The sequence below is a fragment of the Schistocerca serialis genome, chromosome 1 (assembly GCF_023864345.2).
Source record: "Schistocerca serialis cubense isolate TAMUIC-IGC-003099 chromosome 1, iqSchSeri2.2, whole genome shotgun sequence".
NCBI lineage: Eukaryota > Metazoa > Arthropoda > Insecta > Orthoptera > Acrididae > Schistocerca > Schistocerca serialis.
The window spans coordinates 430,642,178-430,665,793 of record NC_064638.1 but is presented as its reverse complement, the minus strand read 5'-3'; the positions used below and the strand labels follow the sequence as shown (position 1 = coordinate 430,665,793).

The 23,616-nt window shown below is 46.1% G+C and overlaps 1 protein-coding gene across 1 annotated transcript in view; it reads left to right on the top strand.

Moving 5' to 3' along the window:
* The window catches only part of LOC126481411 (transient receptor potential channel pyrexia-like), a 202,319-nt gene that overhangs the window by 154,075 nt on the left and 24,628 nt on the right, over positions 1-23,616 (top strand). Inside the window, exon 7 of the mRNA XM_050105187.1 lies at positions 15,877-16,436. Coding sequence (XP_049961144.1) covers positions 15,877-16,436 — 560 coding nt within the window. The remainder of the gene's footprint in view (positions 1-15,876; positions 16,437-23,616) is intronic.

The following is a 23,616-nucleotide window of genomic DNA, read 5'->3' as shown; positions in this document are numbered from 1 at the left end:
TGGATGAAGAGGTATGAGGCATGTCGTGATCAATCACGGTAATAACCCTGATTATGAGTACCCTCAATCCATGAATCGGGATCTTTCTTTCTTCAAAGTACCACATGGTGCTGTCATGCAATTTCCAGCCCATTCCCTGACTTTTTACCATCTACTTTTTTCAGATCTTTGCGGAAATTCGTCCGGAGTGAAGTGACTTTTCTCGGTCTCTGCAGGAACCGACGCGTGTTGCGCAATATTACCCTTACACAGTATAGTATATTACACAATGTTGTTGGAACTCTACACTTGTTTCAATACATCGCGCAAACCGTCAATACCGACCACAGACAGTCAATACTACCGCACAATACACATTATCGTTCAATAAATATTGAGCTTGTGAGGGGGGTCCATTAGATGGCGTCGAACACGTCCATGCCTACGCAAATGCTAGGAGTGTAGAGCGTACAAACCTCAGATGTGCTGCCAAATGGTTGCCTAGCTGCACGCGCTGGTCCCTGTAACGTCCGCACTCTGTAGCGTCACTGGATAATTTTGCCGGACGTGCTCCTATCTTGAAGCTGTTCCTCATGACGCTCTCTAGAAACCCCATAAGACTATTAGTATTGTCTCGTCACACACTGCCTGTGTGCACAAACACCACTTCCGCGATGATCACTTCTTCAATTTGGCAGACGAGTGGATCAACGGAAACGTCAGCATTAGCGGACATGTGCGTTGACAGACAACTGAAGAGCGTCAGTTTGACTTTCTGCGTCTTGTGTGTTACCAGTGCACAAAAAAAAAAACAAAAAAAAAAACAAAAAAAAAACCAGGTGGTGTAATCAGACTAATACTTACTAAACAGTGGGTAAGTACTTTCATCTATGAACTCATCTACAGTTCCTACACTGACAGTCAAAAAATTTAACAATAGTATGCTTTGTAAACGAACTGAGAAGTGACCTTTATAAAAGACAAGTGAAGGTATGTGTGAATATGCGTGTTAATGAAAACTAAGGGACTGAACATGGGCAGGAACATGTACCACCACGTGTGTTCACAAGTATCTTGATCTGCCTTTTACACAACTTAGTTCACATGCCAACCAGTTCTGAAGCAACCAACTGTTAAAATTTTGATTTTACAATGCAGGAATTGCCTCTTGACGAATAGGCCCACACGAAATTACATATACTAACATGTCCTTTAATGTGTATATATGTCGAAATGAAAAAGGGATCGGGGCAGAATGCATATGGCAGTCATCAATTGATAATGCTTACAAGTCGAAAGAATCCGGTCGACAACGTCAATCAATTTTTAATGTCGAGGAAAAATTTACAGCCCCGGTGAAATCACTGTTTTACCCTTCAACAAATTCTAAGAGGGTGTGGGACGTAGCATAAAGACATAAATTATTTATATACTAGTGTTTGATAATTCATTCAGCTGTTTTTATTAGAAATATTTAATGCACGTGATCGATTTCGAAATTACACAATTTTATCTTCAGGCAATATATATAAAGACGCCTGAGAATTCTACACGTTAGAAATATACCAAGCAGGCATCAGCCAGTATATCAAAAGAGAAATAACAACATGATCGATTTCTATTAAATAGGGTGATTCAAACTGTACACTCTTCGTGTGTGTAATATGTGCATCGAAATAAGAGTACAATGTTAAAGAAATTGCTTTATTTCCGAGGTATAAAGTGGAGTAGGGATCACAAGTGAGCTACAGACAACACAAAATTACACGTTGGTGACTCAAAAGCAACTGTACACATTTCATGGGAGTAACGTATGTATCAAAATAAGACTTAAAGTTAAATAAAGTTTTGCTGGAAACTGAGTTATTTCCGAGAAATGCAAGAGAGGAGAATCACAAGTGCCACATACACAACACAGAATTTATTTTTCTATGACAGCAACGACACGAATGGACCCGAAATTCAACACAACTACGTACCTTAAATTTGCCCACGAACATTGATGTCCATTTAGATAAAGACAGTGACGTGCTCCACGACTTTCAGCTCTCGGAATGTTGCTGGCTCCTTTCATCTCATTCTGCCCAGAGCTCAGCCATTTACAGTTCGCTGCTGTAATTGTGCTACACTCTCAACTGCAACACCATACACGAGCTCCTTGATACGGCCCCAAAGATAGAAGTCTAGGGGGGTTAAGATCCGGAGATTTGGCGGGCCAAGCAACTGGCCCTGCACAACAACCTATCCACGAATCGGGACAAGCAACACTGAGATACTCTCTTGCCTCCCAACTGAGGTGTGCAGGGGCACCGTCGTGCGTAAATCATAAGTTGATTCGTGTAGCGAGTTGGTCATCATGAAGTAGACCACCCCATTCATTTTCCAAAAACTGTCTATATACTCTTGTCAGTCAGACACAGTGGAACAACATGCGGTCCGAGTGACTGTCCGGTATATCACACCAAATGGTCACTGCAAAATGATGCTGATCTCCTCGTAATGTAGTTACGCGAGGATTTTCATACGCCCACACGTTCATTTTATGAGCGTTCACGATACCCGCAAGGGTAAACACGCTCTCATCCGTAAAAAATACCTGACGACAAAACAGTGGATTAGCATCATGGCGTCCGAGTAACCACTGACAGATATTTTGACGTTTAGGACAGTCTACAGGTGTCAGCTCCCGTACTTTCTGCAGGCGGAAAGGGTGGAATTCCTACATGTTTTGCATGCACCGTACAGCTGATTGAGGACCCTCTACAGTGGCACTTATACGGCTGGTACTCCCTGTCGGATCTTCTTAACACTCATAATGTAATGCCTACCACAAATGACATTATGCATCATAACTCGGAAATAGGCAATTTCAGACAAAACTTTATTTAACATTTTAGTCTTTCAACTTTAACAGTTTTTGAACTGCAAACAGAAACAGATTCAAGGTAGCACATTTATACACCGACGTCGTTTTTCCCGACTTTTAACTACATCAAGTTGCACGAATAATGGTGTGATTTTGCTAACCCTTTTATATGTCACTCCACCTAAGAATGTCATTTTCTTAGCATGCAGATTTCAGTATGTAAGCTACACTCGACACTTTCGCTTCAGAGCGATTGAATGCTACATGGCATATGAAGTAGTAGCGCTACAGGTGAGCAAACAACGAAACAAACAGGGTATGCGTTAGAGGACAAAGGTACTTTTAAACGGGCCATTAAAAATGCACGTTGATGACGACAGGACCCAGCACTGTTGCCTGGCCGCAATGCCGCCCATTCGATTTCCAGCCACATGTTTGGCACAATTGTCGGTCACTGCTATCCGGCAATGTTTGCGACAATACATTTTCTGACGAGAAGTGTTTACACGGGCCATGCTATGGCCGCGAAATGGACGAAAGCGAGTTAGGGTGAGTGAGTACGGATCTCCTGCGCTTGTATTCCACGAGGAGAAAAGTTAGCATGAAAAAATGAAATCGTGCTTTATCAAATGTTCAAATGTGTGTGAAATCTTATGGGACTTAACTGCTAAGGTCATCAGTCCCTAAGCTTACACACTACTTAACCTAAATTATTGTAAGGACAAACACATACACCAATGCCCGAGGGAGCACTCGAACACCCGCCGGGACGAGCCGCACAGTCCATGACTGCAGCGCCCCTGACCGCTCGGCTAATCCCGCGCGGCGTGCTTTATCGATGCGTTCTTTTTTTAAGTAACTCGTGAACTGGTACTGTATACATACCATTTCTATCACAAAATGCTAAAATTTTATGCTGAATGTATCGTTTAAAAGCAAATGATTTAAGCAGCATAAACTACCAACCCAATGTTCATGTTGATATTTTAGGGAAGCATTTCCAAACACGTACAGAGAGAGAAATTGCCCGGCAATACGAAATATTCTCCACATTTAGTGGAAAACACCGACAAAATCTTAGCAATATGTCAACTACTACCTGCAACTGATTCAACAAAAATATTGGCCGGCCATCCTGCAATATTTCCATGTATTGCAACCACATGATAGCGATGCAGAAAGCCACACATTGTCAAATGTATAGACCGTGTAAACGCAGCTTTAAGCGGAACTCTAGACTGTCAATAATACTGTGAAATATTTCGTACTGTGCAGTGTTCCCGATCGTCTTTGGATGAAATTGGAGGTTATACGAGATATTGACCGAACAGCTAAAATCAGACTCTCACTGCGCAAAATGGTTGTACTCTATAGCCCCTGCCGATTATTTTTCGTCTTCGTCAACCCAATCACGTAAGTCAAACTTTATTTTCCGCCATTCGTTGTGTTTGTAAGCCAAATTCTGGAAATGGCTTCAAAATCAGCGGAATGCACTTCCAGCTTAGATTTATTGTATGTCTTTAGGGGATTGCCACTCTTACTGTATGTAAAATCAACATAGTATAGTAACCATAAAAAAAACGAGCAATATGGTTCAAATGGCTCTGAGCACTATGGGACTTAACATCTATGGTCATCAGTCCCCTAGAACTTAGAACTACTTAAACCTAACTAACCTAAGAACATCACACACATCCATACCCGAGGCAGGATTCGAACCTGCGACCGTAGCGGTCACGCGGTTCAAACCGAGCAATACCATCAGTTGTTGTCTAAATATTAAAAAATGCATCCGGAAGCTGGTAATTTAAAATAAGCAAAGAAGTTAAATTCAATGCAGATTAATAATAGGAAGTGCAATGAAACACAGAGTTGGAGCTCAAGAGGTTGCTGGATCCAAAACATTTGTACTTTCGATGGCATGAGCTTATTGCAAGGGCAAGAAATTCCTTCTTATTCAAATACAACAACATTTCTATTACTAAATACGTCTGTACACCGTCTCTTATCTTTATTAAATGTTTTCAGCTTTCTGTGACAGTTGCGCACGTTTCGATCACCATTAAGATGCGTTTATACCCGTACGCCTTGCGGCTACTAGCCGTGCGGATGTCCTTGCCCCACAAGCAAGTAGGGGCACGTGTCTCCCCGTCTGGTACGGGAAGACCCCCGCGCCCCCATACGCACAATTCAGAGGCATGCGTGACTTTGCCAGGCTGTATGCGCCTCCTTGTCTCTTCGTGCGCCTGGTGCACACAGAAAATCGCTAAGGTGTAAACGTACCTTTAGGCTTACCGATTGTGCTGATACGCAAAAGCACATCAAATTGAGCGTCCATTCTCTGCAAGTGCCGATTATCATTTGTGTCGTTCATACACAGGTCACTTATTACATTGTAACGTGTCAGTCTTCGTACACCTTGCCTCACTCCATCCATCTACATGATCTCATAAAGCCAGCCCGAGGGCCAAATAACGGCTGACGTCGAAATCAGCCATATTTGCACCTCTGAGATCATACATGAAGGCTGGGCAATATCACTTCGCTGTCTAGAGTCAACCGCCCAAAATTATTGACAGTCTAGGGACCGCTTTAACTCTCCACATACGAGCGACGGATCGCTAACGATAACGACTGCAATCGGTCGCTCGCTTCAACCGCGCCGTACACGGTCGATTTACCAAACAATTTAATCGGCATCCAGTCCACTTCTTAAACTGTCCGTTCTTGCCTGTTAGTTAGGTGTGCAAGCTACCGCATGTTATCAGAAGAACGCACCGGCATGCCTAAGCCAAGCAGGCTAAAGGAATCCTGCTTTCCTCTCCGTCTTCCCGCTATGCTACGCTACGTAGCGGTTTATTCTTTGTTTTCATTGGAAAGTTATGAGTAAGGTTCTTAAATGATGAGGTCTTTTTTTTCTCCAGTATTACAAGACGGCACGCAATTAAATATACTGCATATTCATTTTGTGTCACTGTAGCCCAGAAAATTGATTTCATTTGTCCTTTTTTCCTTTCCGGCGTATTTTAAGTTTATTTCGATATGAAGGGGTTTCTCTGCAATTTCACCTTCTTTCGATTAGTGTTGGCTGTTCTCAAATCCAACCATCATCAGATGACCTGTAATAATTGTTTTCTATAGTAAGCACAGCGATCTTTGAAATTCGCGGTCCTTTGCACCTAAGAACCCCAAGATGTCTATTATACTGCAACGCCAACTAAAGAAAGGTTTTGTAAGTCTAGTTTCTGCAACCATAGTGTGTTTCTACCAACCAAATAGGACCCCACTTATACCAATATCAATTTCTTTTTCCAGGATGTGTAGCTATTGCAGGTTCGCTGAATTCATTCTAAGTGGCCAAAATAGTTAATTCTGAACTCCCCAAATAAAATTTAGCAAACACGAAGCTCTTTTTTCATATTATTTTAATCAAAAACAAGCTTTGCTTTCACACTATGCTGTCTGCGCGCTACGTTGCATACAAATAGTAGGCGGTTTTTAATATCCACTGAGCCATTTTTTTCCTGCTTCAACCAATGTTCGCACTGAATTTTGAAAGCCTATGCGCTGCTAACGTGCCTCAAGTCCTTGGCTGACATTTCCACACACTTGTCGGCCAATAAGTCTTTGTCCTTTTTCGAAACATGGGATGAGGAACTGCTGATCTAATTTGCAAACACATCGTAACATACTCTAAGTTCCACAATGAATGTTTAGTAGCTCTGTACACAGTTTGCATTGCGAGACACTTACCGATTTATTTGAAACTGCCTCATAAACAAACGAAAACGTTGCCTTCTAGTCATGGAGTCTGTTTCGTTTCGGTTTTGTTTTGTTTTAGGGCGCAAAAACAACTAGGGTGAACTCTGTCTCATGACTGGTTGGTTGGTTGGTTTGTGGGATTAAAGGGACCAGACTGCAACGGTCATCGGTCCCTTGTTCCAAAACTTAAAAACTACCACACAGAGTAAAAAATCGGATAATAGAGACAACAGACAACACAGGACAAGAAAAATTCAGACAAAGAACAGACACAACAAATTAAAATCACACGGAGTGTGGCAGTGGTTGGCCGATCATAGAATAAAAAAGGAAAAGCCAACCACCGAGAACACATTAAAAACTCAGTTTAAAACCGTAGGCCAAAGGCCAGAATCAACACAAAACAATAAAATAAAACATAAACACTCATATCAAATGATAAAAACCCCCTGCCCGAATAAAACGTAAAACTAAGCCAGTCATAGCAGGGTCATCAGTTAAAAGGGCAGAGAGCGTATCAGGCAGCGCAAATGTCCGCCTGACCACAACTAAAAGGGGGCAGGCCAACAAAATGTGGGCCACTGTCAAAGCCGCCCTGCAGCGACACAGACGAGGGTCCTCCCGACGCATTAAGTAACTGTGTGTCAGCCGGGAGTGGCCAATGCGGAGCCGACAAAGGACGACTGAGTCCTTGCGGTTGGCTCGCATGGATGACCGCCACACAGTCGTCGTCTCCTTAATGGCACGGAGTTTATTGGGCGTGATCCGATCGCGCCATTCAGCGTCCCAAAGCGCAAAAACTTTTCGGCGGAGGACCGCTCGCAAATCAGTCTCTGGGAGGCCAACATCCAGAGATGGTTGCCTGGTGGGCTCTTTCGCCAGGCGGTCAACATGTTCATTGCCCGGGATACCGACATGACCGGGGGTCCACACAAAGACCACAGAGCGGCCGCAACGGGCAAGAGTATGCAGGGACTCCTGAACAGTCATCACCAGACAAGAACGAGGGAAATACTGGTCGAGAGCTCGTAAACCGCTCAGGGAATCGCTACAGATCACGAAGGACTCACCTGAGCAGGAGCGGATATACTCTAGGGCTCGAAAGATGGCGACCAGCTCAGCAGTGTAAACGCTGCAGCCAGCCGGCAAGGAACATTGTTCGGAATGGTCCCCTAGAATTAGCGCATAATCGACACGACCAGCAACCATCGAACCGTCAGTGTAAACAACGTCAGAGCCCTGATACGTGGCCAGGATGGAATAAAAGCGGCGGCGGAAGGCCTCTGGAGGGACTGAGTCCTTCGGGCCCTGTGCCAAATCGAGCCGAAGGCAAGGGCGAGGAACACACCATGGGGGATGTATGCAAAGTGGCCCGAAAAGGAGGTGGAACAGTGAAAACCCTAAGCCCGGAGAGAAGCTCTTTGATGCGGACCGCGATCGTACAACCTGACCGGGGCCGACGTTCTGGCAGATGGACGACCGATCGCGGGAACAGGAGACGATAGTTTGGATGCCCGGGCAAGCTAAAAACATGGGCAGCATAAGCGGCCAGTAAATTTTGGCGCCTGAACCGCAATGGAGGGACACCTGCCTCCGCAAGTATGCTGTCCACTGGGCTGGTCCGGAAAGCACTAGTGGCAAGGCGTATTCCGCTGTGTAGGATTGGGTCCAGTACCCGCAGCGCAGATGGGGATGCTGAGCCATAAGCCAGGCTCCCATAATTCAGACGAGACTGGATTAACGCCTGGTAGAGCCGTAACAGAGTAGATCGGTCGGCACCCGAGCAGGTGTGGCTCAAGCATCTCAGAGCATTTAGATGCCGCCAACACGCCTGTTTAAGCTGCCAAATATGAGGCAGGCATGTCAGCCGGGCATCAAAAACTACACCCAAAAACCTGTGGGTCTCCACCACAGCAAGGAGTTCGTCGGCAAGATAAAGCCACAGCTCAGGATGGACTGTTCGGCGCCGGCAGAAATGCGTAACGCGGGTCTTGCCAGCCGAAAACTGAAAACCATGCGCTACAGCCCAAGACTGCGCCTTGCGGATAGCGCCCTGTAGCTGACGTTCAACAGCTGCAATGCCAGTAGAGCGGTAGTAAAGGTAGAAGTCGTCAGCATACAGGGAAGCGGAGACAGAATTTCCCACCGCCGCAGCGAGCCCGTTTATTGCGATTAAAAACAGGCAGACACTGAGGACAGATCCCTGTGGTACCCCGTTCTCCTGGACTCGGGAGGAACTATGGGAGGCCGCGACTTGCACGCGGAAGGTACGATACGACAGAAAATTTCGGATAAAGATCGGCAGAGGGCCCCGAAGACCCCATCCATGAAGCGTAGAAAGTATGTGATGACGCCAAGTCGTATCGTACGCCTTCCACATGTCGAAAAAGACAGCGACCAGGTGCTGACGGCGGGCAAAGGCAGTACGGATGGCCGACTCCAGACTCACCAGATTGTCGGTGGCGGAGCGGCCTTTACGGAACCCATCCTGAGACGGAGCCAGAAGGCCCCGAGACTCCAGTACCCAATTCAAGCGCCGGCTCACCATTCTTTCGAGAAGCTTGCAAAGAACGTTGGTGAGGCTAATGGGGCGGTAGCTGTCCACCTCCAAAGGGCTCTTGCTCGGTTTCAAAACGGGGATGACAATGCTTTCCCGCCATTGTGACGGAAACTCACCCTCGACACAGAGACGGTTGCAAAGGTCGAGGAGGCGTCGCTTGCAGTCCACTGAAAGGTGTTTCAGCATCTGACAGTGGATGCGATCTGGCCCAGGAGCGGTATCAGGGCAAGCGGCAAGGGCACTGTGGAATTCCCATTCGCTGAATGGAGCATTGTAAGATTCAGAATGGTGGGTGCGAAAAGAAAGGCTCCGACGTTCCATCCGCTCTTTAATAGAGTGGAAGGCCAGGGGGTAATTGGAAGAAGCGTAACTCAGAGCAAAATGCTCTGCCAAGCGGTTGGCAATTTCGTCGGAGTCTGTACAAGCTGCTCCATTCAGTGAGAGCGCAGGGACGCTGACAGGGGTCCGATAGCCATAGAGGCGTCGGATCTTGGCCCAGACCTGCGATGGAGAGATATGAAGGCCAATGGTGGACACATACCGCTCCCAGCACTCCTGCTTGCTTTGGCAGATAAGGCGGCGGGCCCGCGCATGCAGACGTTTGAAGGTAATGAGGTGTTCAATGCAGGGATGTCTCTTGTGACGCTGGAGCGCCCGCCGGCGATCTTTAATCGCTTCAACGATCTCAGGCGACCACCAAGGCACAGTCCGCCTCCGAGGGGACCCAGAAGAACTGGGAATGGAAGATTCGGCGGCAGTAACGATGCCAGTGGTGACCGATAGAACCACGCCAGCAATGCCATCATTAGAGAGAGGCTCAATAGCGGCAATGGAGGAAAACAAGTCCCAGTCAGCCTTATTCATTGCCCACCTGCAAAGGCGCCCAGAAGACTGACGCTGTGGCAGTGACAGAAAGATCGAAAAGTGGTCACTACCACACATCGGACAGATGGTAAGAGGCTAGGGCTGCAGATCGAAAGGTCAATGGCGGAGTATGTGCCATGCACCACACTGAAGTGTGTGAAGGAACCATCATTTAACAGCGAAAGATCGAGCTGTGCCAATAAATGCTCAATGGTGGCGCCTCGACCTGTCGCCACTGACCCACCCCACAGAGGGTTATGGGCGTTGAAGTCGCCCAGTAATAAGAAAGGTGGCGGCGATTGGGCTATCAGCGCAGCCAGGACATGCTGCGCGACATCACCATCCGGTGGAAGGTAAAGACTGCAGACGGTAACAGCCTGTGGCGTCCACACCCGAACAGCGACAGCCTCTAAAGCTGTTTGTAGAGGGATAGACTCTCTGTGAAGAGAGTTAAGGACATATATGCAGACGCCACCAGACACCCTTTCATAAGCTGCCCGGTTCTTATAATAACCCCGATAGCCACGGAGGGCGGGGGTCCGCATTGCTGGAAACCAAGTTTCCTGAAGAGCAATGCAGAAGAAAGGGTGAAGGCTGATAAGTTGTCGGAGCTCAGCAAGATGGTAGAAGAAACCGCTGCAGTTCCACTGGAGGATGGTATTGTCCATGGCTGAGAAAGGCGTGACAGGACTGGGAAGGCAGATTACGCCTCTGGGTCACCTGCTGCCTCCGATGGAGCACCCGTGCAAGTGCTATCCATTGCGTCTGAGGGACCGGCGAGATCGAAGTCCTCAGCGGACGCAAGAATCTCCACCGCATCCTCAGACGCAGAGCTTGTAGGTAGCGGTGGAGTAGGTGCCACCGCAGGTGCCTTGGTCTTACGGGTCTTCAATGTCGTTTTCTCTCGCTGTTCCTTTGGTTGTCGTTGTTGAGAGGGCTTATTGGAGTCAGTCTCCGGGACCGAAGATGATCGCGAAGCTCGACGACCAGCGACCTGTGGCTTCTTCAGCCACTGGTTGGTGTCTGCTGTGCCGCTGGTAGGAACCTGGGAAGGGAGTGACCCAAGGGATCCCTTCCGAGCGAGATAAGCCGAAGAAGACTTACGCTTCTCCGGCTTAGAAGTGGGGACTGGTGTCCCCAGTGGTTTGGTGGGTCCTGCTCCCGAGGTAGATGGTGTGGGAGCAACAGAGAGAGAAGGGGCCCCCATCGTCAAGGGGGCAGGTGACGTCCTCTGACTCTGAGAGCTGACTGTTTGTGTTGCAGCTAAAGGAGCTGGAGCAGGAGTGACAGTTGAGGCATAAGATGCCATCATGCGTACGGGATGTAGCTGTTCAAATTTCCGCTTAGCCTCAGTGTAAGTCAGTCAGTCCAGGGTCTTATATTCCATGATTTTGCGTTCTTCCTGTAAGATCCTGCAGTCTGGCGAGCAAGGTGAATGAGGCTCTCCACAGTTGACACAGATGGGAGGCGGAGCACATGGAGTATCGGGATGAGACGGGCGTCCGCAATCTCGACATGTGAGGCTAGAAGTGCACCGGGAAGACATATGGCCGAACTTCCAGCACTTAAAGCACCGCATCGGGGGAGGGATATAGGGCTTGACGTCACAACGGTAGACCATCACCTTGACCTTCTCCGGTAATGTATCACCCTCGAAGGCCAAGATGAAGGCACCGGTAGCAACCTGATTGTCCCTCGGACCCCGATGAACGCGCCGGACAAAATGAACACCTCTACGCTCTAAGTTGGCGTGCAGCTCGTCATCAGACTGCAAAAGTAGGTCCCTGTGGAAAATAACACCCTGGACCATATTTAAACTCTTATGTGGTGTGATGGTAACGTTAACATCCCCCAACTTGTCACAAGCAAGTAACCTGCGTGACTGGGCGGAGGATGCCGTTTTTATCAAAACTGACCCAGAGCGCATTTTGGACAAGCCCTCCACCACCCCAAACTTGTCCTCTAAATGCTCTACAAAGAACTGAGGCTTCACGGATACAAAGGATTCCCCACCAGCTCTGGTACAGACGAGATACCGGGGCGAATACGTGTCACTGTCATTCATTGCCTTTCGTTCCTCCCATGGTGTGGCCAGGGATGGGAACGATTTGGGGTCATAAACGTTACCTTTAAAATGAGCCCCCGGACGCTTAGAGACTGCTGGTGGCTGGCCACCAGCAAGAGATGATGTGCCACGCTTCATTGCGTGTCATCCACCCCTGATTCCACCTACTCCGACCAAGGGCCCTCCCCAAGGGCGCCACCCAGCCACAGCAAGGGCCACCTAGCAGGATGGCCATTGCTGGGAGTCCTGATGCCCCAGGGAGATGGGCATCTACTTCTTGGCATACATGGGGAGTAAACGGCGCAGGCATCAGTAGAGCGACCCCTGTGTTGTCAGGGGGCTACAACCAACAGGGTACATGGCGGCCCCACCACAACAGACTGGCTACCGTGCTGGATCTTAGGTGCAAAAATGTATGAGGTCGTCGTCGCAGCGAAAAGCAACACTGCAAAGTGCAGCGTGGAAATCGCACCCATGGACGTATCCTCGCCCAAGAGATGGAAAACGAGCTGGACACCATTGCAACGACGAGAAAGCCGGCTAAAGGTCTCAATGCACGACAGATACAGTGCACCATGTAAGGCGCCCTTCCCCAATTGGCTCGCTCTTCGGAACAATTTAGAAAGATTGAGGTCAAACCCGAGAGGGGACCATCACATAAGGCCGAAACATTTGAGACTCCTTTTAGTCGCCTCTTACGACAGGCAGGAATACCGCGGGCCTATTCTAACCCCCGAACCCGCAGGGGGATGTCTCATGACTGGTATATATTTCAAACTCTTAATTTCTTCTCAATCGCCTTTAAGTTTATTTCATTCATTTTGCTGCTCCCACCGTTATGATAAACGAGCTGGAGTGAAACTAGCTACGCAAACATACACCTGGCTAGCTAGGCACGTCGGATCGACAGCGCAACGTGCTGTCAGGTGTAGCAGGCTGGACAGGTCTCGCGAAGCCTGCCAGGTTGCGGAAACCAAAGTTGGCCTGCTTTAACCGCTGTCCTTCAGTAAACATGTACTCTCGGGTTTCCGTTGCGGCAGGTTCAGCTGCTTCAGTGGTTACGGCGGTGATAGGGGCAGGCAGGCTGGAAGGAGAATTTGTACACCTCTGCAACCAGTATTTTTTCTTACGCGACTCTCGTGACGTTCCGCTGTGGAAAATGAATTGCACTTCATCTCTTTTGTCCACTAATACTCCCAATGAAGTAAATTTAAAAAAATGGAGATGTTATTTATTAACTTGTTTCAAAACGCTATGCTTGGAAATCTGTATGTGTCTGCAAAAAACTGTCAAGTGAAGCACTGCTGGTTTACATGTATGAGGGAGAGTTAAAATTACACGAAATGACAGGTATGCTCTAAACATTATATTAAAATGTCCAATTAATATTACCTACTTCTGTTCATAAATTACGAACTTTAATAAAGCATCTGTTTCATAAAAAAAAAAAAAATGGATGTCACAAGATGGAGCACTGTTTATGGTGACTATTGCCATGAGCTTCCTATGAAATCTTAATTCTGCAGCACAAGCTGCAAAATTTTAGTCACTGCGAAATCGGAGAGTGTGAATGTTTTTGTATTTGTTCAAATGGGACTTAACATCTGAGGTCATCATTCCCCTAGAACTTAGAACTACTTAAACCTAACTAACCTAAGGACATCACACACATCCATGCCCGAGGCAGCATTCGAACCTGCGACCGTAGCAGTCGCGCGGTTCCGAACTGAAGTGCCTAGAACCGCTCGGCCACCGCGGCCGGATTTATATTTGTATTTTTTTCTAAATGTAAGTCGGAACTTCAGCAATAGTCCCACTTTTCAAAGTGATTCGTGCTTCCTCATTAACTATAAATTCTAACGTACATTTCTTACTCTACTTGGCGCTTGTAGAATGTCTACGGACAGCTGGCAGTAAACAAAAGCACGAAATGAAACAAATCTGCGTAGCTACGATTAGTATCTAGATAAGCGAATCGCAGGCAGGCAGCCATATTTTCAAACATCGCATGCGATTCATCAGATTGCGTGGGAATTCCGAGCAGCCAGCGACTGATGACTGTGATCTGCTATCTGCCCTCACAAGTGCGGCCTACACACAGACCGCGCTATCAGCCGACAGATTGCTCTGCGCGCGCGCGCGCGCGCGTTTGTGTGTGTGTGTGTGTGTGTGTGTGTGTGTGTGTGTGTGTGAGAGAGAGAGAGAGAGCGAGAGAGAGGGAGGGAGGGAGGGAAGGAAAGAATTATAATGTGGGGGAGGTAGAGGGTGAATATCAAAAAATATTTTGTGTTATACTCCTGTGGACGCTGTGAATTAAATGACTCGCAGTACAAAAAATAAAGGAATTCACTGAAAAACTGTAATTCCGTCGTTTGTAAAAAGAAAGAACTGCTAATACAATGTCCCAAAGTGCTTGTTACCATATCACCTAAGTAACTGTAAAAACGATAACCATCGCATTAGCATTGGAAATTTCGGAAAAATCGAGTTGTACTACTACTTCTGTAATACTAGTACAACACGTCGTTCAGTAGTAAAATCAATGCCTGATTTCAGCTCTAAATGAGTAAAACTTCAACTGTCAGCTCCACTTGGCACAGTGCGTAGTGACAGACTCGGCTTTTTGCCCTCCGTCATGTGAGTGCCTTAGTTCCTGCTTTCGAACATCAATACGGTAGAGATAGAGCTATGCGAGGTCTATATTTATCTGTTATCCAAGGCTCGAGGGGTGCGAAAATCGTCAGCGCCCTGAAGCTGTTCATCGCCCGCTGATGTGCTGCTCGAACAAGCCAATAGATTTCCCTCCAGTTTCGTGCAACATGCAGAAACAGGGTGGGAGGCATCGAATTTAGGCAGTCTGCGCAACTCTGCGGACTTGTAAATAGGCACCACAGTTTCATTCACGAACACGAATCAAACGAAAATAAACGATGAAGTACGTTGGACGTCCACTAAGTAGTGCAACCCTTTTTTCTCGGGCACTTTCCGGTGAAAAATGTAGAATGGGTTGTGGGAGATCGTGGAATATTCCCGCTTCAGCCCCTGTATTTTCGTGAAGTTCCGATACGTGGCGACCATATATGTAGCCTCCAAAAATGGCGTCTGTAATGGAGGTGCGTTCCGAGCAGAGAGCTGCCATTGAATTTCTTTGGAGGAAAACCAGAGCGTCGCAGATATTCATAGGCGCTTGTAGAATGTCTACGGAGAGCTGGCAGTAAACAAAAGCACGGTATCTGTCATTATCGCAACACGGTCTCGCAAACTTGTCCAAACACCCGCGTGCCGGCCCGGCCGCAAACAGCTCTGACTACGTCTAGGAAACTGGATAAACGACTTCAGCGTGTTTGTCCACACAAAAATGCAAACGAACTCCTCCTCCTCCTATATGACAACACAAGACTACACACCCGAGAGGTGCTCGCAAAACATTGTACTGTGCTTCCTCATCCACCCTACAGCCCGGATCTCGCACCTTACGACTTCAACATGTTTGGTCTAATCAAGGATGCACTCCGCTGGAAGCAGCGCGTGGATGATGTGGAGGTTATTGATGCAGCAAGATGTTGGTTCCATTGTCGACCAGTAGTGCGGTACCATGTGGACATACAGACCATCAAAGTAAAGTGGCGCAAGAGCGTCGCATTGAACGGAGATTGTGTTGAAAAATAGGCATTTGCAACCAAAGGAATGGGGAATAATGTGTGTGTCGGAATCCTGAATAAAACCAAGCTGATTTGATGGGAAAAAATGTGTTGCATTACTTATGTACGTGTGCCACAGGTGGGGCTGCGGCACCTGCTGAAGCACCCGCTGTGCGAGGCGTTCCTGTGCCTCAAGTGGCGGCGCATCCGCAAGTTCTTCCTGCTGAGCCTGCTGTTCCACGCGGTGTTCGTGTTCGCGTACACGGTGTTCGTGCTGACGGGCGCGCCGCGGCCGTCCGCCTGGCTGTGGCTGCACGCGCCCGCCGGCTACCTGCTGCTCGCGCTCAACACGCTGCTGCTCGCCAAGGAGCTCTTCCAGATGGTGCACTCACGCGCCGGCTACCTGCGCTCCTGGGAGAACTGGCTGCAGTGGCTCATCATCGCCAGCGCCTTCCTCTGCTGGTTCGGCGGCGCCGGCGAGGAGCCCGTGTGGCAGCGGCACGTGCTCGCGCTCGGCATCTTCCTCACCTGGCTCGAGCTCATGCTGCTCGTCGGCCGCTTCCCCGTCTTCGGCCTCTATGTCCAGATGTTCACCACCGTCGCCGTCAACTTCGCCAAGTTCCTCATGGCCTACTGCTGCCTGCTCGTTGCCTTCAGCCTCAGCTTCGGCGTCATCTTCCACCACCACGCGCCTTTCAAGTAAGTCGGCCACGCCGGTTTACAGCCACCGAGTTTCTCTCTCGAATTTGCTGTCTTTCAACGGTTGAGAAAATCTATAAGCTTCCTGCCAATATCATGATCTATATCAATAGTCGCAACTTAATAAGACGACTCCTGACGTGCCACTTACAAGGTATGTACACTGGCTCACACGGCTAAAACCGACAAAACCTATTTTAAAACGCGGAAATGTGTCTTTTATACTAACAAAGCTATTTATCCGCAAATTTCTGCATCTGTATACTACCAATCAATGTTACATGGTTAACAAATCTAAGAGACTGTCGAATCAGAAGTCGCTGAAGCAACAACATCGTATAACACGCAATTACCACGGTTACACACAAAGTTTTAATTATCACTTCGAAAACGTAAAGAATTAACTATTTGCTTGTTTGCAGATATACACTGATGAGCCAGAGCATCATGACCACTTACATATTAGCCGGTATGTCCATCGTTGGCATGGATAGCAGTGGTGATGCATCACGGCATGGAAGCAATGAGGCCTTAGTAGATAGTTGGAGGCAGGTGGCACCACATCTGCCCATACGAGTCACATAATTCCTCTAAATTCCGGGAAGGGAGCGATGAGTTCTGACGCCATGTTCAATCACATCTCAGATGTGTTCCATCGGGCTCAGATCTGGCGAGTGGGGGCAGCACATCGTATCTTGTTGAAAAATACCACTCCCGTAAGGAAACATCGTAGTTATGAAGGGTTGTACGTGATCTTCACCCAGTATACGATATTCCTTGGCCGCCAATGTTGCTTGCACGAACTCCACTGGGCCCATGGATGCCCACGTGAATGTTCCCCTGAGCATAAGGGATCCTCCACCAGCTTGTCTCCATCCCGCAGTACAGATGTCAAGGAGCTGTTCCCCTAGAAGATCACGAATTCACACCCTCCCGTCAGCATGACGGAGAAGGTATGTTTTATTAGACCACGCCACCATCTGCCACTACGCCAACGTCCAGTGCCGAGGGTCGCGTGCCCATTCAGTTGTAATTGCCGATGTCGTAATGTTGACATTGGCACTTGCATGGACTGTCGGCAATGGAGGCCCACCGTTAGGAGTGTTCGGTGCACTGTGTGTGCAGACACATTCGTACTCTGCTCATCATTAAAGTCTGATGTCAGTTCCGCCACAGTTCGCCGCCTCCTGTCCTGTTTACCAACCTGCCCAGCCTACAACGTCCAACATCTGTAACGAGGGGTGGCCGCCCAACACCATGACGTCTGGAAGTGGTTTCACTTTTATTTCGCCACGTATAAAAGACACTCACCACACACCGGAGAAGTCGTACAGTTTCCGAAATGCTCGTACCGGCCGTCACAATCAGCCCTCGGTTCAAACTCAGATAGATCGCGCGCCTTCCCCATTCTAAACAAGGACAGCACGCTCACTGATACTACAGGCACCGTGCGTTTGTCTCACTAACAACGATTCTTCGCCAGGTGACACTGACCTGGCGTAGACGAGTTTTATATCAATAGTAAGTCGGTGGTCATAATGTTCTGGCTGATCAGGGCATGTCTGCTGTCCAAGCGAACATTGAAATCCCCGCACCAGAGTGCCGTGGCACGCCGCTACAGCGCCACATACAAAATGACACAGCCCAGTGATAAAATGGGAATACCGTGGGGCAACTGGTTTTTGGCATAAACGGAAATGTTGCAGTTGTGGCAGGCCAGTCTAGACGGCTAAATAAGTCATCTGCATTCTCCTGCTACGGCTGTAACTTTTCTGTTGCTATCGAAAACGAGTTCTACATCTACATAGATACTCCGCAATCCACCGTGTGCCGCCTGGCGGAGAATATAGCGTACCACTACTAAAGTGCGCGTCATATATCTTGGCGGCCGAGTTTAGGTTCGTTCTGCGCATCTGACGTCACAAAACACAGTCAGCCAATGAACAGAGAACGACGTTGCCAGATCTCGACAACAGTGCAGAGCACGGACGAGTGTCTTCAGTTTTAGAAACGTTCAGTTATAAATAAAGTAATAGAACAAAAGCAATGTCTTGATAGCAGACTTCCTTTTACAGAAAGTTTGGAAAAACCATTCTTTATACCAATTGCTTCATATTCTATTAATTAATTAAACCAAACAAGCAATAAGACTCCTAATTCAGGCGATAGCAAGGAAAGATGTTTGTTTCAATCTCACGAACTCCCTTTTCGCAATAAAGAACAGCGGTAATTGTTTATTTCCTATTGTACTTCTACGAAGCGTGAGTAATTCATAGTCATACCAACAGTGTTTATGAGTAGTTGCGTGAGGTGTTACAGTCCTTATAGAGTTACACTGTTCAATGAGCATAGATAGCGGAACGGTTAAGGTGTTGGGCTGCCAAGTGAAAGGTTATGAGTTCAAACCTTGTACGGTGCTTAATAATTTCTCTATTTAAAAACAATATTGGAGTGCCTTACTTCACGAATTTTATTCGTTTGAATGAAATTTCTACTGCTTTGCCTCTTCATTAACTTTTTCGCTGCTGCAGACACGTGCTCCCCGCATTCCGCGCTGTGCGCGATTTTGTCATCACTGCACTTCTCGCCTGTGCAGACACATGGCGTTCCCACTGCTTTGACACACTTATCATTCGATTTCACAAAAACTATTTGGCCAAAAAATTTGATTTTTACACGTCTTCTTGCCTGATACCTTCCCCCCATAAATGACTTAATTTTGTTTTGATGTGCAGCATTAAATGTAGTAAACCACTGCCCGAAATTTTGAAGAGTTTGCAGAGGTAAAAGTCCATAGCGTATACTTCCCGTATGGTCGATTTTAGTTGCCACAATGTTGAGAATGAAATGTGGACAAGATACCTAAATTTCATATAATATTTACTGTATAACAATATCTCATTTAATTTAAGAACCACATAGGTGTCGTATGTAATATTGAGAAATATTCCGTCTTTCGCGACTGTAATAAAAGTTTTATATACACACGGCGCGTTTGGCTTTATTTTAAAGCACTTCCATCGGTGAAAGGTATGGCACATACACAATGGTATTCATGTTCTATTTCTTGTTTTTGTTCCACAGTCGCAGTTTTACCAATGGTATTGAAATATATCCCTCTTCTGCAACTGTAATAAGCGACTTATTTAGACCAGACGCGTTTCTCTCTTTTGAAGCATCATAAGAGGACTGTATTTTGTGTCCTCCATTGCCAAGTAACCTTTCGTAGTTTTGTGCTGCGGTAGCACAATATTCAACGTTTGTGTTGGCTCATCAGTGTTTTAGCAAATAAATGCTGTTTGTGTGTGCCACACACAAAATTATATTTGACATAGCTCTGAGCACTTCACCGACAAACGGTATATTCAAGTCCTAATGCTTTTGTAAGTCCACAGTTTTGTTTAATGTATTTTGTCTACTTCCTTTTGATTGATTGAAGTGCTTTAAAATAAAGCCAAACGTGCCCAGTGTAAGTAAAACTTTTGTTACAGTCGCGAAAGGTGGAATATTTCTCAATATTACATATGACATTTATGTGGTACTTAAATTAAATGAAATATATAGGTATCTTGTCCACATTTCATTCTCAACATTGTGGCAACTAAAATCAACCATACGGAAAGTATATTCTATGGACTTTTACCTCTGCAAACTCTTCAAAATTTCGTGCAAAGGTTTACTATATTTAATGCTGCATAATAACTGCATTGAACATCGAAACAAAATTAAGTCATTTATGGGGGGAAGGTATCAGTCAAGAAGATAGGTAAAAATCTAATTTTTGAGCCAAATAGTTTTTGTGGAATCAAATGATAAAGAGTGTCAAAGCAGTCGGAACACAATGTGTCTGCACAGGCGAGCAGTGCAGTGACAAAATCGCCCACAGCGCGGAATGCAGGGAGCACGTCTTTGTAGCAGCGAAAGGGTTAATGCGGCCGTGGTGGCTTTACTTCACGAACTGCGCGCTCCCCCCTACACGTAAGCTTGCGAACTATGCTATACTATGGCGCTGCTCCTATTGGCGCGTGCGTCGTGTGCAACTGGCAACGCAGCAATCTCCAGCGTCTGGGCAGGCATGCGCGAGCCGCCAAGATAAAAGAATTGAACTATAGTTATTTCTTTTTCAATTCCACTGGCAAATACAGGGAGGGGAAAAAAGACTGTCTTTATGCTTCCGTATGAGCCGTAATTTCTCGTATCTTACCTTTGTGGTCATTACGCGAAATATATGTTGGAAGCAGTAGAATCGTTATGTAGTCAGCTTCAAATGCCGGTTCTCTAAATTTTCCCAATAGCGTTCCTCGAACTTTGCCTTCCCTCCAGGGATTCCCATTTGACTCCCTGAAGCATCTCCGTAACACTTGCGTGTTGTTCGAATCTACCAATAAAGAATCGAGCAGCCCGCCTCTGAATTGCTTCAATGTCTTCCTTTAATCCGACCTGGTACGGACCCCAAACACTCAAGCAGTAATCAAGGATAGGTCACACTAGCATCCTACATGCAGTTTCCTTTACAGATGAACCACATATTCCTAGAGTTCTCCCAATAAACCGAAGTCGACCATTTGCCCCCAAACCACACTCCTCACATGATCGCTGCATTTCATATCGCTTTGTAACGTTACGCCCAATCCGAACATTATGGGTTTGTGTTTCCTACTCATCTGCGTTAACTTACATTATTCTGCATTTAGAGCTAGCTACCATTCATCGCACCAACTAGAAATTTTATCTAAATCATCATGGATCCTGCTACAGTCACTCAGCTTCGACACCTTACCTTACACCACAGTATCATTAGCAAACAACTGCACTTCCCTGGGGCTCTCCTGACGATACCCCTCTCTCTGATCCCATAGTGCTCAGAGCCATTTGAACCATTTTGAACCTGTTTCTGATGAACACTAGCCATCGAGGAAAACATACTGGGTTCTATTCCATAGGAAGTCTTTGAGTCATTCACATATCTGTGAACCTATTCCATATGCTGTACCTTCTTAAACAGCCTGCAATGGCACATCGTGTCAAACGCTTTCTGAAAATCTAGAAATATGGAATCTGCCTGTTGCCCTTCGTCCATAGTTCGCATATATCATGTGAGGAAAGGGCAAGCTGAGTTTCGCGCGAGCAATGCTTTCTAAATCCATGCTGATTCGTGGACATAAGATTCTCGAACTCAAGAAAATTTACCATATTCGAAGTGAGAATGTATTCAAGGATTCTGCAGCAAACCGATGTTAGCGATATTTGTCTGCAGTTTTGCGAGTCCGTTCTTTTGCGCTCCTTATAATACTGGAGTAACCACCTGCACTTTTTTTCAGTCGCTTGGGATTTTGCGCTGGGCGAGAGATTCGCGATTAATGCAAGCTAGGTAAGCGGCTAACGCTGTAGAGTACTGTTTGAAAAACCGAACTGGATTCCACCCGGACCTGGCGACTTACTTGTTTTCAACTTCCTCAGTTGCCTCCCCACGCCAGGCAAGCTTATGAATTACTATTATGTCATCCATACGGGAGCCCGTTTGATGGTCAAACGACGGTATGTTTATACGATTTTCCTGCGAGAACGATTTCTTAAACGTGAAATTTAAAACTTCGGCTTTCGTTTCGCTATGTTCAACTGCCACACCAGATTGGTTAACAAGTGACTGGATCGAAACCTTAGACCCACTTACCGATTTTACACAGGACCAGAATTTTCTTGGGTTCTCTGCCAGATCTTTCGCTAACGTATGACAATGGTAGTTGTACGCTTTGCGCATAGATCTTTTCACAGACGTAAGATTCTCTACCAACCTTTGATTGCGCGTTCTCTTTTGAATCGTTAGTGCAACAGCCTCTGTTTCCTCAGGATTTTCCGAATCTCGTTATTAAATCATGGTGAGTCTTTTCCGTCCTTAATCCACCGTGTAACGACCTTCGCTTCCTCAGATTTTTCCGAATCTCGTTATTTTTTTTCCAGTTTTACTGGTTCGAAGTTCGGGTACTTGTATTCTTAGAACAATATGCGGTATTTCTTATGCATATCTTACTTAGAACAAGATATAGGAAAATGGCGGCTAGTATGGGCTTATGGCTCAATGGCCAGATGCAAGTCTTTATTTTTTTCTACCTTTTTCAATCAATTTTTTCATTACGCTTCGTCGGTGGATATGTGCAGAGTTGCATGATATGTTTCAAATTTCACTGATGAGAACTTGTATAACATGGTATCCATGAGATCGTGAAGGCTAGTTCAAAACGAAGACTAAGAAACCCATGGTCCGACCGAGATTCAATCCTGCGACCCTCAGTTTCTAGGCCTGTGCTTTAGCATTAGATCATCAGGGGCAACACATACACACAGGCAGTTCCTCTATGGCTTCTGATGAGCGGGTTTGCAAGTATCAAAATATGTGACATATGGCCGTATCTTTCGATTCCACTGATTTAGAAGCTCAAATTATTTATACAACCAAGGGCCACAGAACTTAACATTTGGTACTATGGTACTTGACACCTCTACCTGCTCCTGAAAAAAAAAAGAGGTCTTTACAAATTGCTGTATCTTTTGATTGCATCAAGCTAGATGCTTAAATTTCTTATACTGCCAAGGAAACACAGACTTCAGTATTAGACATAAGTTTCAATTTGATACTTATATGCACTCCTAAGAAAAAGGGGTCTCAACAGACAGACAAGCAACAAAATATTTTGATGTGATCTAATTACAAACTGATAATGTTCGGATTTTTTCCCTTTACTTGCACTGTGATGCCTTGCTTATTGTCAAATGTCATGATTGTAAGTCAACAGGAAGTCCTCTATATGTTTTGACAAGCGAGTTTGTGAGTATCGAAATGTGTGATATAAATAGCGATATCATTTGACTGCATTGACTTAGAAACTTTTCACACCTTAGTTTGTGACACAGATTTCAGCCAGATACTTCTACCCATCCCTCAGAAAAAGGAGTCTTCCAACAGTCAGACACCCAGACGGACAGAAAACATAGTGAACCAATATAATAAAAAATCAAAGTGAAAACTTATAACAGAAATGTAAATTTTACAACAGAAAACAATAGTTTCATTTTTTCACACAATGCAAGTGAGTTAAACAACACTTTTCTAATTTTAAAATTTGAAAGTAAAATAAATATTTTCATTGCTCATTCTCTATAACAGTTTTAATCTCTTTTG